Genomic DNA, 18,437 nt, shown 5'->3' with positions numbered 1-18,437 from the left:
AATGAAATATTTACAAAATTTTCTATAGAAATAAAGTTGTAACAAAATTTTTCTATAGAAATAAAATTTTGATAAAATTTTTCTATAGAAATAAAATTTTGATAAATTTTTTCTATAGAAATAAAATTTTGATAAATTTTTTCTATAGAAATAATATTGTGATAATTTTTTTCTATAGAAATAAAATTTTGACAAAATTTTTTATAGAAATAAAATTTTGAGAAAATTTTCTATAGAAATAAAATTTTGAAAAAATCTTTTATAGAAATAAAATTTTGACAAAATTTTCAATAGAAATAAAATTTTGACAAAATTTTCTATAGAAATAAAATTTTGACAAAATTTTCTATAGAAATAAAATTTTGACAAAATTTTCAATAGAAATAAAATTTTGACAAAATTTTCTATAGAAATAAAATTTTGACAAAATTTTCTATAGAAATAAAATTTTGACAAAATTTTGAATAGAAATAAAATTTTGACAAAATTTTGTATAGAAATAAAATTTTGACAAAATTTTCTATAGAAATAAAATTTTGACAAAATTTTCTATAGAAATAAAATTTTGACAAAATTTTCTATAGAAATAAAATTTTGACAAAATTTTCAATAGAAATAAAATTTTGACTAAATTTTCTATAGAGATAAAATTTCGACAAGATTTTCTACAGAAATAAAATTTTGACAAAATGTTCTATGCTAATAAAATTTTGACAAATTTTTCTATAGAAAACAATTTTGACAACATTTTCTATAGAAATAAAGGGTGATTTGTTAAGAGCTTGATAACTTTTTTTTTTTAAAAAACGCATAAAATTTGCAAAATCTCATCGGCTCTTTATTTGAAACGTTAGATTGGTCCATGACATTTACTTTTTGAAGATAATTTCATTTAAATGTTGACCGCGGCTGCGTCTTAGGTGGTCCATTCGGAAAGTCCAATTTTGGGCAACTTTTTCGAGCATTTCGGCCGGAATAGCCCGAATTTCTTCGGAAATGTTGTCTTCCAAAGCTGGAATAGTTGCTGGCTTATTTCTGTAGACTTTAGACTTGACGTAGCCCCACAAAAAATAGTCTAAAGGCGTCAAATCGCATGATCTTGGTGGCCAACTTACCGGTCCATTTCTTGAGATGAATTGTTCTCCGAAGTTTTCCCTCAAAATGGCCATAGAATCGCGAGCTGTGTGGCATGTAGCGCCATCTTGTTGAAACCACATGTCAACCAAGTTCAGTTCTTCCATTTTTGGCAACAAAAAGTTTGTTAGCATCGAACGATAGCGATCGCCATTCACCGTAACGTTGCGTCCAACAGCATCTTTGAAAAAATACGGTCCAATGATTCCACCAGCGTACAAACCACACCAAACAGTGCATTTTGCGGGATGCATGGGCAGTTCTTGAACGGCTTCTGGTTGCTCTTCACTCCAAATGCGGCAATTTTGCTTATTTACGTAGCCATTCAACCAGAAATGAGCCTCATCGCTGAACAAAATTTGTCGATAAAAAAGCGGATTTTCTGCCACTGATTTTGGTAATAAAATTCAATGATTTGCAAGCGTTGCTCGTTAGTAAGTCTATTCATGATGAAATGTCAAAGCATACTGAGCATCTTTCTCTTTGACACCATGTCTGAAATCCCACGTGATCTGTCAAATACTAATGCATGAAAATCCTAACCTCAAAAGAATCACCCTTTACAATTATGATAACATTTTCTATAGAAATACAATTATGATAGCATTTTCTATAAAAATAAAATTTTGACGAAATTTCCTACAGAAATAAAATTTTGACAAAATTTTCTATAGAAATAAAATTTTGACAAAATTTTCTATAGAAATAAAGTTGTAACAAATTTTTTCTATAGAAGTAAAATTTTGATAACATTTTTATATAGAAATAAAATTGTGACAAAATTTTTCTATAGAAATAAAATTTTAACAAAATTTATTGAAAAAAATTTTTGAAAGAATTTTCTATTGAAATAAAATTTGGATAAAATTTTCTATAGAACAAAAATTTTGACAAAATTTTCTTTATAAATAAAACTTTGATAAAAGTTTTTATAGGAACAACATTTTGACAAAATTTTCTATAGAAATAAAATTTTGACAAAACTTTCTATAGAAATAAAATGTTGACAAAATTTTCTATAGAAATAAAATTTTGACTAAATTTTCTATAGAAATAAAGATTTGACAAATTTTTCTATAGAAATAAAATTTTGACAAAATTTTCTATAGAAATAAAATTTTGATAAAATTTTTCTATAGAAATAAAATTTTTCTAGAACTAAAGTTTTGATAAAATTTTCTGTAGAAATTAAATTTTGAGAAATTTTTCTATTGAAATAAAATTTGGATAGAATTTTCTATAGAAATAAAATTTGACAAAACATAGGTCAGTCTGTTGTGTCAAAATGTCTAAGGTCTCTACATGTGTTACTAAAATATCTGAAATTTGTTTGAAATTTATTTTTGTAATTATATTTTATTTAGAAAAAATTTCAAAATTTATTTACAAATGGCATAAAGCAAGTCTTATCATTAAGGAATATAATTAAATATATATATTATATATGTATAAGTATAACAAGTATGTCAATAACAAGCCTTGAGTTCAGTAATCAAGGAATTACAAAATACAAAAAAAAAAAAACAAACAATAAGAAAAGCACGACTATTATCAATTGATTTCTAAATTTTTTTAAAGGTCTTTATCGTATCACTAAAACAAACTAATATATCCAAGTATACACAAGAATAAATTCTCATTTTTTCTTCTCTTAAAATTACAACAATGAACAATTAGCTTACAATGTATTCTCTTTTTTCTCTGGATTAAAGCTTAGAAGACTAGATATAAGAGTAAAGGCCCAATTTCTCAATGAGTGATCAATAATTCAAGAGACTCTATGAATATGTGAATACAAGACAATTAATATGTATTCTCTCTCGATTAAAGCTTAAAAGAGAAGATATAAGAGTCAAGGGTAATTTTTTCAATAAGTGATAATAAATTTAAGAGATAATTTTATACATTCACATACATGGTAATTTCTAAGGGAGCTATATAGCTTTATTTGCGATTACTCCAAAATATAAATTTATGGCAAATACAATATATTTTATTTTTCGTGTGAGAAATTTTGTAGGGAAGAAATTATATTTTTTTTATAAGGGAGAATAATGAAAACCATTTTTAATTCTTACAAAAATCTTCAAGCTAATTTTTTAAACTATTAAATATTTTTAAAAGATGTTTTGAGTTTTTGTTTGACCATGTATTGAGAAATTAGCCTTGTTTGATGGCAAAGGATTGAATAATTTTAGGTGGAGGATTCAAAATTGCTACACACAATAAAAATAATACCTTAAGAAGGGTAATACGTTCAGGTTTCGAACTGAAAAACAGTTTTTTCTCTCGGTTTTTTTTTTATCAATTACTTTGAAAAGAAGAAATTGTAAGCAATTGTTGTTCCATTCAAGTTTTAACAATATTTGATAAAAGCTTACAGCCGTCATATATATTTTTACACTTTTAATTTAGAGATTTCATGGAAACCGCGAACATACCCATTTTTAGATCGAAACCAAGTTTGGAGCTTATTCACATTCCCACTTCTGGGAAGTCAATCTCTTCATGCTATTATTGACTTAATTAATCGGACTCCAATCTAGGAGCATTTCACTTTCTACAATTCTCTTAGAATCTTCCCTTCGCATATCTACTTCTGGTGATTCTCTTGCAATCCTTACTTGATCGTATTCGCTTAGTTCGGATTGTAGGAGAACATCATCTAAAAGAAGTTCTCTTTCTACAATTCTCTAAAAGAAGTTCTCTTTCTACAATTCTCTTAGAAGCTTATTGGTAACTCTAATTCGGGCGATTCTCTTGCAATCTCTCCTTGGTCTTGTAGGAGAGCACCATCTAAGAGCAGTTTTCTTTCTATAAATCTCTTAGAAGCTTATTCGCATCCCTACTTCGGGCGATTCTCTTGCAATCACTCCTTGGTCGTGTAGGAGAGCACCATCTAAGATCAGTTTTCTTTCTATAAATCTCTTAGAAGCTTATTCGCAACCCTACTTCGGGCGATTCTCTTGCAATCACTCCTTGGTCTTATTCGCTAAATTCGAAATATAACATCAACTAAGAGTATTTCTCTTTCTCAATTTTTCATAAAAGCTTTTTCGAATGGGTTGGATGTAAAGAGATCTTTCTAATGAGCTCTCATCACTTCTTCTGGGGATTCTCTTGAAATCTCTCTTTGGTATTTTTTAGCTTAGTTCGTATTATGGGAGAATATCATCTAATAAAGGGTGATTTGTTAAGAGCTTGATAACTTTTTTTAAAAAAAAAACGCATAAAATTTGCAAAATCTCATCGGTTCTTTATTTGAAACGTTAGATTGGTCCATGACATTTACTTTTTGAAGATAATTTCATTTAAATGTTGACCGCGGCTGCGTCTTAGGTGGTCCATTCGGAAAGTCCAATTTTGGGCAACTTTTTCGAGCATTTCGGCCGGAATAGCCCGAATTTCTTCGGAAATGTTGTCTTCCAAAGCTGGAATAGTTGCTGGCTTATTTCTGTAGACTTTAGACTTGACGTAGCCCCACAAAAAATAGTCTAAAGGCGTCAAATCGCATGATCTTGGTGGCCAACTTACCGGTCCATTTCTTGAGATGAATTGTTCTCCGAAGTTTTCCCTCAAAATGGCCATAGAATCGCGAGCTGTGTGGCATGTAGCGCCATCTTGTTGAAACCACATGTCAACCAAGTTCAGTTCTTCCATTTTTGGCAACAAAAAGTTTGTTAGCATCGAACGATAGCGATCGCCATTCACCGTAACGTTGCGTCCAACAGCATCTTTGAAAAAATACGGTCCAATGATTCCACCAGCGTACAAACCACACCAAACAGTGCATTTTTCGGGATGCATGGGCAGTTCTTGAACGGCTTCTGGTTGCTCTTCACTCCAAATGCGGCAATTTTGCTTATTTACGTAGCCATTCAACCAGAAATGAGCCTCATCGCTGAACAAAATTTGTCGATAAAAAAGCGGATTTTCTGCCAACTTTTCTAGGGCCCATTCACTGAAAATTCGACGTTGTGGCAGATCGTTCGGCTTCAGTTCTTGCACGAGCTGTATTTTATACGGTTTTACACCAAGATCTTTGCGTAAAATCTTCCATGTGGTCGAATAACACAAACCCAATTGCTGCGAACGGCGACGAATCGACATTTCACGGTCTTCAGCAACACTCTCAGAAACAGACGCAATATTCTCCTCTGTACGCATTCGTGTGGTTGGTTTAATGTCCAATAAAGTAAACTGAGTGCGAAACTTGGTCACAATCGCATTAATTGTTTGCTCACTTGGTCGATTATGTAGACCATAAATCGGACGTAAAGCGCGAAACACATTTCGAACCGAACACTGATTTTGGTAATAAAATTCAATGATTTGCAAGCGTTGCTCGTTAGTAAGTCTATTCATGATGAAATGTCAAAGCATACTGAGCATCTTTCTCTTTGACACCATGTCTGAAATCCCACGTGATCTGTCAAATACTAATGCATGAAAATCCTAACCTCAAAAGAATCACCCTTTAGCATTTCTCTTTCTACGATTCTCTTCTACTCTTATTCGCTTGGCTGGGATGTAAAGAAAGAGCTTTCTAATGAAAATCGCATTAATTTGGGAAAAATAATATTTTCTTAATTAATAGAACTATTCACCGGAAATTGTTTATATGATTAGAATCTATATATGGATTTTTTTTCTACAAATCCAATTAAAGGAGCTAACATAGGTGATTATTAAACGATGTAATTGATAATAATTATTTTGGGTATAATTAATATTTGGTAATAATTAATTTGGACTTCAAATGAGCGTTTCGATTATAGTAAATCTTTTTGCTTTGAAAATATTTTATTTATGGTAGCCATTTTTTTAGACAGACTTGCTTAGACCGGAATTGTAATAATAGAGCTAGTGAACTCTCTCATAAAATAGAATACTTTCCGAATCTGTTTTTAAGTACTCAGACTAAAAACATTTTTCCTGAATTTTACGCTAGTTGGATAAAACTACCAAAAAAAATTTCAATTAAATAAGTCGGTTTTCTCGACGGTCAGACTTATAAGTCCAATAAAAATGAATCCTTAATTTACCCTATTTTTTATAAAAGTATTGTTTCTACTTTCAATAAAATCCCATGAGTACATTTCGCCTCCTTCTATTATTTGCTAAAAAATTTGAATTTGTTGCGAAACGATAAAATTAGTTTTCTAAGAAAAATATTGCATATTATCCATGACAATATAATTAACCCTCTAATGCCCAGTCACACCTTTAGGCGGGCTTCATTAAATCAGGAAGCTTTTAGAAAAACACACCTTAAAACAACAAAAGGGGTAAAATAAAAGAGAAAACTTAGTTAAAACTGTTCAAGACCGTATAAATTTTTCTTGTTTACTTTTCTTGCTTTTGTTTCGATAACATTGAATATTTAATCAGTTGGCAAAAAATTGGAACATTAGAGGGTTAATTGCAATGAAGAATTCTTTTCAGCTACAAAATCTCAGTTTGGTTGCTCTTTTGAATCTTCCCCGAATTCCACCCCCATATCTGGACCTCTAAATTCTAACTTAACCTAAATCTTTAAATATTCTCTCTGAGCATTTCTTAAAACATCCTAAAGCATAATAATAATAGGCATAATATCGTATAACTTAAAGCTATATTCTGCTTGTTGTAGCTTATTTGAAAAAGCGTCTCTTTTTCTTTTTATCCGCTGTGGGTTCTGGTGACTCTACCGACACTTGACGCCTGGGCAATAATGGTGGAGGCGCTCCATCGATTTCACTGCCTTGCTCATCTTGACTTTCAGGTGAAATCGGACGATTCGTTCTCAATATCGAGGTCAATGGTCTAGGTGGTGGACTCTGTTCAATATCAGCTTCATCGATTTTTCCCAAACGTGAACCATGAACCGAAGCCAAATCCGAAGGAGTTTTCGCCTGTGAATCTTCTTCACCCACCTCACTGGGTAAACCCAAACCAATGGTGGCTCCTATCTTGGCACTGGCATCTTTAAAGGTATCGCTTAATTTGATTTGGACCACATTAATGAACATAGAAGTCAAGGCCAAACCAAAGACCAAATAAATGATACTGCTCATCATGAATATGGGATGATCGGGAACCAAATCACCAAATCCAATGGTAGACATCGATATGAAAACGAAATAGAAAGATTCCATATAGGTCCAATCTTCCCATATGTGATAGACAAATGCGCCCACCAATATATACGTGATGAGTAGCAGTGAGGCCAAGGAGATGGGTAAATTGAATTCATCATCGACCACTATAGTCTCGGGATAAGGGGAGGTCGGTGTCTCTGGATGTGAGGAACGATTAACATCGGACATCTGTGATTCCACATCACTTTCTGCGGCTATACCAAAGAATTGACTTGGCCTCCTTATGGCCACATCATAGACCATTGAAACACCATTCATAGCATCTCGCACCTGCTGTTGTTTACGTATTTTGCGACATGTTCCCGTATAGTAGAGGCGTCGAACGTAACCCCACATGAATTTTATGATCCTTGTAAAGAGTTTACCGAAATCAGCCAAGAGTATCAGGAATATTGGTATACCAATAATCGCATAGGCTATTGTCAATGATTGACCTAATGTGGTTTTTGGTGTTATGTGGCCATAACCTGAAATGGGAAAAGATGACAGGGATGTTATTGTAAGTGATTGTTAAGACAAAAATATTAATTTTAAGGATAAAAAAAGATTACAAGGACAATCAATCCTTGCAACGTAGATTAATATTGCTAAAATTTAATTTAGATTAAAACATAATAAACATATTCTAAACGCTAATATTGAGCTTGAAAAATTCTTAAATGTAATCCGAGGGAGTTCCTGCATCATTTCATGAAAGTCGAACGGTCGAATTAACGAACTCCCGCGGCGTAGGTGCTCCGAAGAAGGCAAAGACAGATAATGTTATTGCCAACCTCTTCAGAGATCCAAAAGGTCTGAACCACAAGGGAGAAGGATAAATATTATTGGGCTGATCCGACTTTAAATTGAAGGAAGGACGACCCATGCACTAAAGAAAAAGTTTCCGTCACATGTAAACATTTAGAAATTTTAAGAAATATGATGAAAATAGCATGAAATGAGCCAAATGGGAACAATTAATGGGGAGTAGTACGGTAATCAGGTGGGTCGTGGAAATAATGATGGGGCGCCTGGACTTGAGAGTACATATGTGTCCAATAGATGGTCCGTAAAATGATATTAACAGGGAGTGGTTTGAAGTTTATTACTTAATGGAGCATTTCCTATATCATTGCTCTGATATCTCGCGATGGAGAGTAGGTGGAAAGAAGGAATAATGATCGGGCGCCTAGTACTGAGAGAACGTCTGCGTAGAATAGGGGTAGCGGAAGATTATAAGTGGAAATAATGATCGGGCGCCTGGACTTGAGAGTACATATGTGCCCAATAGATGGTCCGTAAAATGATATTAACTGGGAGTGGTTTGAAGTTTATGACTTAATGGAGCATTTCCTATATCATTGCTCTGATATCTAGCGATGGAGAGTAGGTGGAAAAAAGGAATAATGATCGGGCGTCTAGTACTGAGAGAACATCTGCGTAGAATAGGGGTAGCGGAAGATTATAAGTTCGGTTGGGTATAACGGCAGCCCGTTCTTTCACGCGGATTTGGCCAAATTAATCCATTGTGAAGTTCTTTCTTGTCAATGAGTGCTGCCCTATTCTATGTTTAGCTCAATGGCAAGGGATCTCCTGTGAAGTCCTCTCATGTATACATACTCTCCTTCATCAGGGCCTCCGGTTGAATGTTTTAATCAACTTTAAAAAAGACGGATAAATGGAAGCTCTTGACTGACTTTAAAGGAGGCCATCCCATGAAGAAGAATTTCAGAAATTTACCTTGAGGAATCACAGTGGACCTATAGTGGTCTATGTGGACATCAATTCGATTCAATAATTGTTGTCATCGTCTACAACCTAACCTAAGTGACCTCATTTTTATAGCAGACTCCGAATGATGTTTCAGATGACGTAGGCGCCCAAAGTGATTATTATGATCGGGCGCCTAGTGTTGAAACCTCTTTGGGAACTTTTAAAAAACACAAAAATGTCACCAGCATTACTGAGAGGGGATAAACGGTTGTGGCTTCCGTATGATGATACGAGCAGGCAGTGGGATGAAGTCAATGACACCTTGGAGCATTACCTAGCCATTGGTCTGGTATCTAGTTATGGAGAGTAGGTAAGGATGAGGTTATCATGATCGGGCGCCTATTGTTGAAGGCACATCTGCGTAGAAAAGGGATAGCGGAAGTGGTCTTCTTTCTATAGCCGACTCCGAACGACGTGTCAGATTACGTTGAAACCATTTAGGGAAGTTTTGAAACCCTCAGATATGTCAACAGCATTATAAACGGTGGTGGCATCCGGAAGATGGCATGAGCAGGGAGTGGGATAAAGTCAATGAGCATTACTTAAGTCATTTCTCTTATATCCAGTGAAGGAGAGTAATGTGGAAGAGGTTATTATGATCGGGTGCCTAGTATTGAAGGCACATATGTGTAGAATAGGCGCAGCGGAAAATTGAGATACCACACTAGTGAACTTCCCTTTTATTACTGAGTACTGACCCATACTATATATCGCTCAATGACAAGGGCCCTCCTTTTTATAGCCGAGTGAAACCTCTTAGAGACACATTGAAACACTCAGAAATGTCACCAGCATGTCACTGAGAGGAGACCACTGAAAAACTTTTTGATGTTTGGTCAAAACTGGGATTGAACCCATGTATGCAAGGCGGACACGCCTTGTTCCATTGCTCCAATATGGTTCCCAGAAGATGATATGAACAGGGAGGGGGAGGGGGTGGTAAGACATATCCTATGAAGGAAAGTCAGACGATAGGCAGGTGGGAAGAGGAGTTCTGATCGGGCGCCTAGTGTTGAGGGCACATATTCGTAGAGTAGAAGCAGCGAAAGTGGAGTGTGGTGTGGGTAATGACACCTTGCAGCATCGTCCATATCGCTGCCTTGATTCCTAGACATGGTTCAAATTATAAATAAATTAGGGATTTCATTAAGGATAAGAAGTCCTCGGAGTAAGATAAAGTTTTTGTGTTAGGAGGAGTTTGACAGACCTACCAATTCAATACTGACTTAGGTCTATGTCAACTGTGATGAAATAGTAACTATTTTCATCTCTAACTAACCGAAGACAGGTAAAACTATCCTAAGATATTTTAGGTAGAATCCCATAAACACTATCCTATACTTATAGAATATCATACCATAATATCATCATCTTTTTGTGGAAATATGGAATATTCATTGGTCCAAAATAACTACCGATTTCAGTGAGAAATTAAACTTATCAGACCCTTTAAAGGTTATATATTTTGTTTGTTTTATCGATTATAATAGCACTTTACCAATAGTTGTTATCACAGTCCAGCAATATAAAATACAATTGACAAAATTCCATGAACGTTGACCAGGAAAATAGCGTATGCCCATGGCACCCATGGCATGCAATTCCTCTTCAAATTTTCGTAATTTTTGGCGAGCCAAAGTTTTCCAATCTTCTTCTCTGAAATTTTAAGAACAACAATAGAAGATTAGAGACCACTGAAATGCCCGCCATATGGCCATGTCACAAACACACCTCATTCGATGACTGTTACTCCATAGATGATCGACAAAATCTCGTTTAACTTTGCGTACCTCACATTTGTAGATATCTTCGGAAGCTCCTTCGGTATAACGAAACATCAAACCACCAAAACCAATCAGCAATATAAGAACAATAGTATGGGCAAAACATTTATTTCGTAATTTACGAATTTCCTCCAATTCCCTGGGGTATTGAGATTTCATTGTGCGCCACTGATAACGAGCATCAATACAGAAGGCCTTAATGAATGCAAAGGAGAAAAGTCTCTCAGGGATTTCTGGTTCTTTGGAAGATGTAGTTGCTGGATGTATAAGATGCTCTTGCTCTTTGGGAGTTTCCGCCGCAGGTTTTAAAACTGGCTTAGTTTTACGGAATCTTCCGAAGAATCTTTGTAAAAATGAAGGTTTTTTCTCCATCGCTTGGACTGTTATCACCTCATCCTGAGCTGTTTGCGGCATTGGTTTGTTGATAACTACAGCTTCAGGGTCTAGATGTACTTGATGTCCTGAACCACTACTACTATCCACTCTATCTTGTGATTCCTTGGTAGCAGCTCTTAACTCTGAATCCAAACTATGTTTTCTCCTTCCTTCGTCTCGTCTCAATGAATCTGCTCTCTTTGATTTGCGGTATCTCAACTTCTGTTCCTTCTCACTTTCCATTTCGGTAGCAGTAGTCTCTTGCCTTGCTTCCAATTCACGTTCTTTCTGTTCTCTTAGGCTTATTTTCCTTACAAGTTGAGCCCTTTCGTCGGGGGTTTTAGAACGTCGTTCAGGCCTTACTGGTGATAGGGAGTTATTACGACTAACTGTTGTAGTTCTCACCGGTGACAATGAGTTGTTACGACTCACCGTTGTTGGTGTTCTCATGGGCGAAATCGAATGATTACGACTCGGAGGAGTGGGTCTCACGGGTGAGAGTGAATTGTTACGACTAATAGGAGTTCTCACTGGTGAGAGAGAGTTATTACGACTAACAGATTTGCGGGCAGGTGGTTGTGGTGGAGGACCCCTAACACTTGCCGAGGCCAATGCGTTGCTGTTATGCCTTCTCGCGGGAGACATTTGTTTTGCCACTCTCTGTTCTTCAATCATTTCAGCCTCTGAGGAGGAGAACTGTGTGGAGGACTCTTCATAATTTCCACTATGACGATTACGCCTATGGCCTGACCTTACAGCTGGCAAAGCCATTTCATTTTTCTCCAACCGAAGGCTATGTATCAAACGTCTCCTCTCTTCAGCATCTTGGGGCAATTTAATGCGATCACTGAGCTTGCGATAAGATTGGACCAAACGTTTTCTCTCCTCATTGTCAATCATTTGTTTATATCGCATTTTGTGATCTCTCTTCTCGCGTTCGAATAAACGTTTCTCCGATTCGAAACGTTTGCGTTCCTCCTCAAAACGTCGAAGATTTTGCTCCAAACGCGAAAGATTTTCATCGGCTGTGGATTGTACCACTTGTGGTGGAGTTGGTGCTTTTCTTGTAGGTCTTGCCTCAGGTGATAGAGTTCTATCACGTAATTCAGCCTCACTGGATTCCAAATCTTTATTGCGGGGCATTGAGAGACTTCGTTTTACGGTACGTATTAACTCACTGGCCTCGGGTTCGGAGAGTTTCTCCGCCTCTCTTGGTTGAGAATGGGAACGAGCTGCAGTCGAAGCAAATGTTTTATCACGACGTCTTAAGATTTTACTCTCATGGGCGGATAAGGTTCGTTGCGGTGGTCGTATTTGCATGCTGACCAATTGGGCTTCGGTGCCCTCAGATCCCTCGATAAGGCTGCTTTCATCTTCGGACGAACGACGACGATGACTGGCATCTGGAGTTTTTTCTCGCATAGATCTTCCAATTCTTCGGCGACGTCGTATGTGGGACGAAGAAGAAGATCCTGCAGGATCTTCACGTGATTCACGTTCCATTTTGATGACGTGACAAAATAAATCTGTCTACTTTCGCAATAGATATCTTCAATACTGTTCGGTTCTTTGGAGATAGTTCATAAAAGTCGTTTAATTTTTTGTTTAAGGTTTGTTATCGAACAAATTTTTAGCAAATTCAGTTTCTTTTTTAAATGTTAACAATTTTTTTTTATTCTTAACTTCGATTTAATTTCAATATACATTTAATTTTGTTTTAAATTTAAAGTTATTTTTGTTTGATGCGGTTATTCGATTTGGTTTAATTTATTTTTTTCTTACATTGGTGAACTTTATTTTTTTTTTTCTCGTAATAATTTTCGTTGTCAAGTCTTGGTTATTTGGCTTTAACTAGGCTCTCTGTATTCTCTAGAAAATATTCATTGTTATGTCCAATAGTTCATCCAAACTTACACTACATTGTGAATCATGTTTCTAAATTTTCGATAAAGAAAACCATATTTATTCCAAGTGTATAGGTATTCTTTAAAACTGAGTACTAAAATTTATATTTTGATGCTTTTAATCACTAAACCTTGGGCAAAGGCCGATGTAATACTTAAGATCTTAAACAAGACGACTTTTTGGTTCTGTGCTTGTCAGTAATCCCGTAGGGAAAACAAAACCAGTCGATTGCCAATTATGTCACTGTGGTGAAACACCCACTTATCTCGTTGAAAGACTAGAAGCCATCTATTGCTGTATAGATTTAACATCCTGATAACCTCTTAGGCTATATTAGTTTCTAGGTTGCGTATAGAATACCAGCAAGTTCCGAAAGTGGTATATTACAGAGATGGAGCTATCATACATTGAGAAAAATCAACTAAACAACCATCTCCTTGAGAGATTAGAAAGAGTCGACAGTTACTTCGAATTAAGGAGCACTAACAGAATAATGACTGAACGGAATAATGAACTGTTCAGTCATTTCCTTGAGAGATTAGAGACAGAGTCAAATTGATGAGCGAATAACAGAAAAATTAAACGCTACCGCGATAGTCTCTCAGACTGACGCATGCAGTACATTCCCCAAGATTACAATCGTGGTATATCAGAAACAGTGGATGTTGAGGAATTTCCATTATACAATAATGAATTGCTCAGTCATCTCAGTAAGAAGGTTAAGAATAGTAACATCCCGATATTTTCCGACAATTATATTGTTTTTATAGACGAGTCTTAACAGCATCTCACATTAGATCAGGTTACGTATAGTGGGAGCCCTATATTTCAGGCTCACTTAGACTATTCAGTCCATATTAATACCACAGTGGCAAACTTCTTTCTTATCACTGAGTGCTGCCCGATTCTATGTTTGAACCTATGACCCTTTGTATGCAAGGCGGACAAGCTAACCATTGCTCCACTGTGGCCCCACCGGTTCCCTCTTCCTCTCCTCTATAGAAATACAATTTTGACAAAATTGTCTATAGAAAAAAAAATTTTGACAAAATTTTGAATAGAGATAACATTTTGACAAAATTTTCCTATAGAAATGAAATTTTGACAAAATTTTATATAGAAATGAAATTTTGACAAAATTGTATAGAGAAATAAAATTTTGACAAAATTTTCTATTGAAATAAATTTTTGACAAAATTTTCCTATAGAAAGAACATTTTGACAAAATATTCTGTAGAAATAAAAAAATTTTCTATAGAAATAAAATTTTGACAAAATTTTCTATAGAAATAAAATTTTCTATAGAAATAAAATTTTCTATAGAAATAAAATGTTGACCCACTTTTTAATATAGTTAACATTTTGACAAAATTTCCTGTAGAAATAAAATTTTTGACATTTTCTATAGAAATAAAATTTTGACAAAGTTTTCCATAGAATTTCCATAGAAAATTTTTAGAAAATTTTCTATAGAAATAAAATATTCTATGTAAGAAAAAATTTTGACAAAATCTTTTATACAAATAAAATTTTAACAAAATTTTCTATAGAAATACACTTTTGACAAAATTTTCTAGAAATAAAATTTTGACAAAGTTTTCTAGAAATAAAATTTTTACAAATTTTTCTATAGAAATAAAATGTTGACAAAATTTTAGGAAGAAATACAATTTTGACAAAATTTTCTATAGAAATAAAATTTTCCATAGAAATAAAATTTTGATAAAATTTTCCATACAAATAAAATCTTGACAAAATTTTCTATAGAAATAAAATTTTGACAGAATTTTCCATAGAAATAATAATTTGACAAAATTTTCTTAAGAAATAAAATTTTGACAAAATTTTCTATAGAAATAAAATTTTGACAAAATTTTATGAAGAAATACAATTTTGACAAAATTTTCTATAGAAATAAAATGTTTACAAAATTTTCTATAGAAATAAAATTTTCCATAGAAATAAAATTTTGACAAAATTTTCCATACAAATAAAATCTTGACAAAATTTTCTATAGAAATAAAATTTTGACAGAATTTTCCATAGAAATAATAATTTGACAAAATTTTCTTAAGAAATAAAATTTTGACAAAATTTCCTATAGAAATAAAGTTTTGACAAAATTTTCTATAGAAATAACATTTTGACAAAATTTTCTATAAAGATAAAAGTTTGAAACAATTTTCTATAGAATAAATTTTTCTATAGAAATAAAATTTTGACACAATTTTCTATAGAAATAATATTTTGACAAAATTTTCTATAGAAATAATATTTTGACAAAATTTTTTTTTAGAAATGAAATTTTGACAAAAATTTCTATGGAAACAAAATGCTGACAAAAGTTTCTTTATAAATAAAATGTTGACAAAAGTTTTTCTAGAAATACAAGTTTGACAAAATTTTCTGTAGAAATAAAATTTTGACAAAATTTTCTATAGAAATAAAATTTTGACAGAATTTTCCATAGAAATAATAATTTGACAAAATTTTCTTAAGAAATAAAATTTTGACAAAATTTCCTATAGAAATAAAATGTTGACACAATTTTCTATAGAAATAATATTTTGACAAAATTTTCTATAGAAATAATATTTTGACAAAATTTTTTTTTAGAAATGAAATTTTGACAAAAATTTCTATGGAAACAAAATGCTGACAAAAGTTTCTTTAGAAATTAAATATTGACAAAAGTTTTTCTAGAAATACAAGTTTGACAAAATTTTCTGTAGAAATAAAATTTTGACAAAATTTTCTACAGAAATAAAATTTTGACAAAATTTTCTATAGAAATACAATTTGGCAAAATTTTCTCGAAATAAAATGTTGATAAATTTTTCTATAGAAATGCAATTTTGACACAATTTTCTATAGAAATGCAGTTTTGACACAATTTTCTATAGAAATAAAATTTTGAAAAAATTTTCTATAGAAATAAGATTTTGACAAAATGTTCTTTAGAAATAAAAGAGTTTTGCTGCTTGAGTATAAAACTCAACTAGGTTAGGTTAGGTTAGGTTAAAGTGGCGGGTCGATTAAGATTTAGGCTCACTTAGACTATTCAGTCCATTGTGATACCACATTAACTAAAAGTACATATTACATATGGGCACTTCTAGTTTTAACCTCTGAACCTTCTCGATTATTTTCTTCTGTTGAACCAACCAGATTGTTCCAAAAATATTAACAAACTGCTTAAGTTAACGTTTTCCAGGTCCGCCAGTAATCTAAAGCTATATGCTCCTAAAATTCGCTTACGCCTTACACAAAATGCAGGACATTCACACAAGAGGTGTTTAATTGATTCCTTTTCCTCCGATCATACAATAGCCATTATACTTAGCGCCAATAGTTTTTGCAAAATCGCCCATCAGGCAGCGACCCGTTATAGAAGATATCAGATATCAGGAGTGATATCTGACATCTCGAGAACTCTAGCATCTAGTATGCGGTTTAAGTTTAAATGGGGCCATATTTGCTTGGTGTCGTTACAACCCTTGAACATTTGCCATCATAACAGCCTTCTCACGCAGTATGAGCTTGCAGGTAGCCAGGGGCATACCAACGGATTCTAGTTCCCCTGGAATATGTAAGGTAGTCCCTAGCCTCGCCAACTCATCCCCATCGCAGTTCCCCGCAGTTCAACTAGAAATTGATATAACGATAGCCTGAGCATAAATGTTCGTTCCAAATCTCTCTCTCTCTCCGACATATAATCGTTTAGGTCTTGTTAGACCATAGGATAAGGGACCTCCTTTTTATAGCCGAGTCCGAACGGCGTTCCACATTCCAGTGAAACCACTTAGAGAAGCTTTGAAACCCTCAGAAATGTCACCAACATTACCGAGGTGGGATAATCCACCGCTGAAAAACTTTTTGGTGTTCGGTCGTAGCAGGAATCGAACCCACGACCTTGTGTATGCAAGGCGGGCATGCTAATCATTGCACCACGGTGGCTCCCCTTGTTAGACCATGGTAATTCCTAAGACCATGGTAATTCCTAAGACTATCAACTTGCCTACCACTTTCTGGTACATAAGTGGTATTCTATAATTCCTTCATATCTTATATTATTGGCCATAGTTAACAAAGCCTCCTCATTTAACCCAATCTGTATGTTATACCGGCACTACAGGCAATTTCGGTCTCATATTGATGTAACACCCCAGCCATTCTACTCTAGATATGTACGTTCTACTTTTTTTTTATAAAAATATATGTAAATTTTAGAAAATAAAAAAAGATCTTCTACAAACAGTCTTCCTCTCCCCCAGTAGCCCTAATTATATTCTCCATCATCCTCGATATAAAATTAATTTAGCCCTTTCGCTTTCATTTGCACTTTCTTATATAGTTCTTCTTTTCGTCTTGTTTATAGTTTCTGTTGTTTGCAATGAGATTTTTGGCACTTTTCACTTTTCAACCAGGTTTCGCTGGCCACACTTCCGAGAGTTATTTTTAAATAGCCCAATTTTCCGTTTCATGTTTGTTCAAGAACAAGAAAATGTGTAATTTTGGGTATTCATATGTTTAGTCGGTCACAGCTGATTACGGCCATTGTGAATTTTCTTGTGTGCTCATTATTGGGCTCTCTCTCACTCTCCCTCTTTAACTCTTGTATGCGAAAATTTAGAGCATAATGATGACACTTATGAGTACTCGATGTATTCGCTTTAATATTTTTTTCACTTTTCGTTTTTTTCCTAATTATATCATACACATTTTGAAACATTGATGGTCATTTGCAATATTTTTTCTATATTGAATTTGAAATTTTTTTTAATTTTTCGAAGTATACACATTTTTCCATTTTCATAATTTTGTTTTTTCCTCGCTCATATGCATTTCTTTTTCACTTGCTACTAAAAATAGTATTCGTTTCTTTTTGTTTGCTTCATAATTATACCCCATTCGATCGTTTTTCTTATTTTACATATATAATTTTAAAAAATTTATTATCCAAAATGTATTTCAATATTTTTAGCACACATTTTTGTCTGCCTTTCAAAGTGTTAAGCATTCGCGTCGAAGTCTAAAAATGAACTGCTTTGCTAAGGCTCTCATATTTTGCAATGATGCTGTTTGTGTTAGCTTTACCATTTGCTCACAATGTATTCATTTTTTTTGTATTGTGAGTGAGTAAGAGTAAAGGAGAGGTGAGAGATAAAGGAAACCGATCAATTCATATAGAACTGAGAGAGTATCTAATGTTTGACACATTTTTCTTATGGCTTTTACATTAGCGTTTAGTTGTTATGACGTTGGTTTACCAGACTGTGCTAACTCACATCGTGAACAAAAAAAATGTTTCTTGTTGTTGTTGCTGTGTTAAGGCATAAGGGTAATT

General features: G+C 33.7%; 1 protein-coding gene across 4 annotated transcripts in view; it reads right to left on the bottom strand.

Moving 5' to 3' along the window:
- Nucleotides 1-5,918: 5,918 nt before the first annotated feature.
- Nucleotides 5,919-18,437, bottom strand: part of LOC142237788 (potassium channel subfamily K member 18) — a 56,113-nt gene continuing 43,594 nt past the window's right edge. Inside the window, exons 1-4 of one of the 4 annotated variants that reach the window (XM_075309200.1) lie at nt 17,997-18,128; nt 10,758-13,120; nt 10,525-10,682; nt 5,919-7,741 (exon numbers count right to left, since the gene is read on the bottom strand). In XM_075309200.1, coding sequence (XP_075165315.1) covers nt 6,768-7,741; nt 10,525-10,682; nt 10,758-12,688 — 3,063 coding nt within the window. In that variant the 5' untranslated portion in view covers nt 12,689-13,120; nt 17,997-18,128 and the 3' untranslated portion in view covers nt 5,919-6,767. Of the gene's footprint in view, nt 7,742-10,524; nt 10,683-10,757; nt 13,121-17,996; nt 18,129-18,437 lie in introns of those variants that run through there. The other 3 variants (XM_075309201.1, XM_075309202.1, XM_075309203.1) reach the window with 3 other exon arrangements.

This window comes from Haematobia irritans, chromosome 5, assembly GCF_050003625.1.
Source record: "Haematobia irritans isolate KBUSLIRL chromosome 5, ASM5000362v1, whole genome shotgun sequence".
Classification (NCBI taxonomy): Eukaryota; Metazoa; Arthropoda; class Insecta; order Diptera; family Muscidae; genus Haematobia; species Haematobia irritans.
This window is presented reverse-complemented; position numbering and strand designations above follow the sequence as displayed.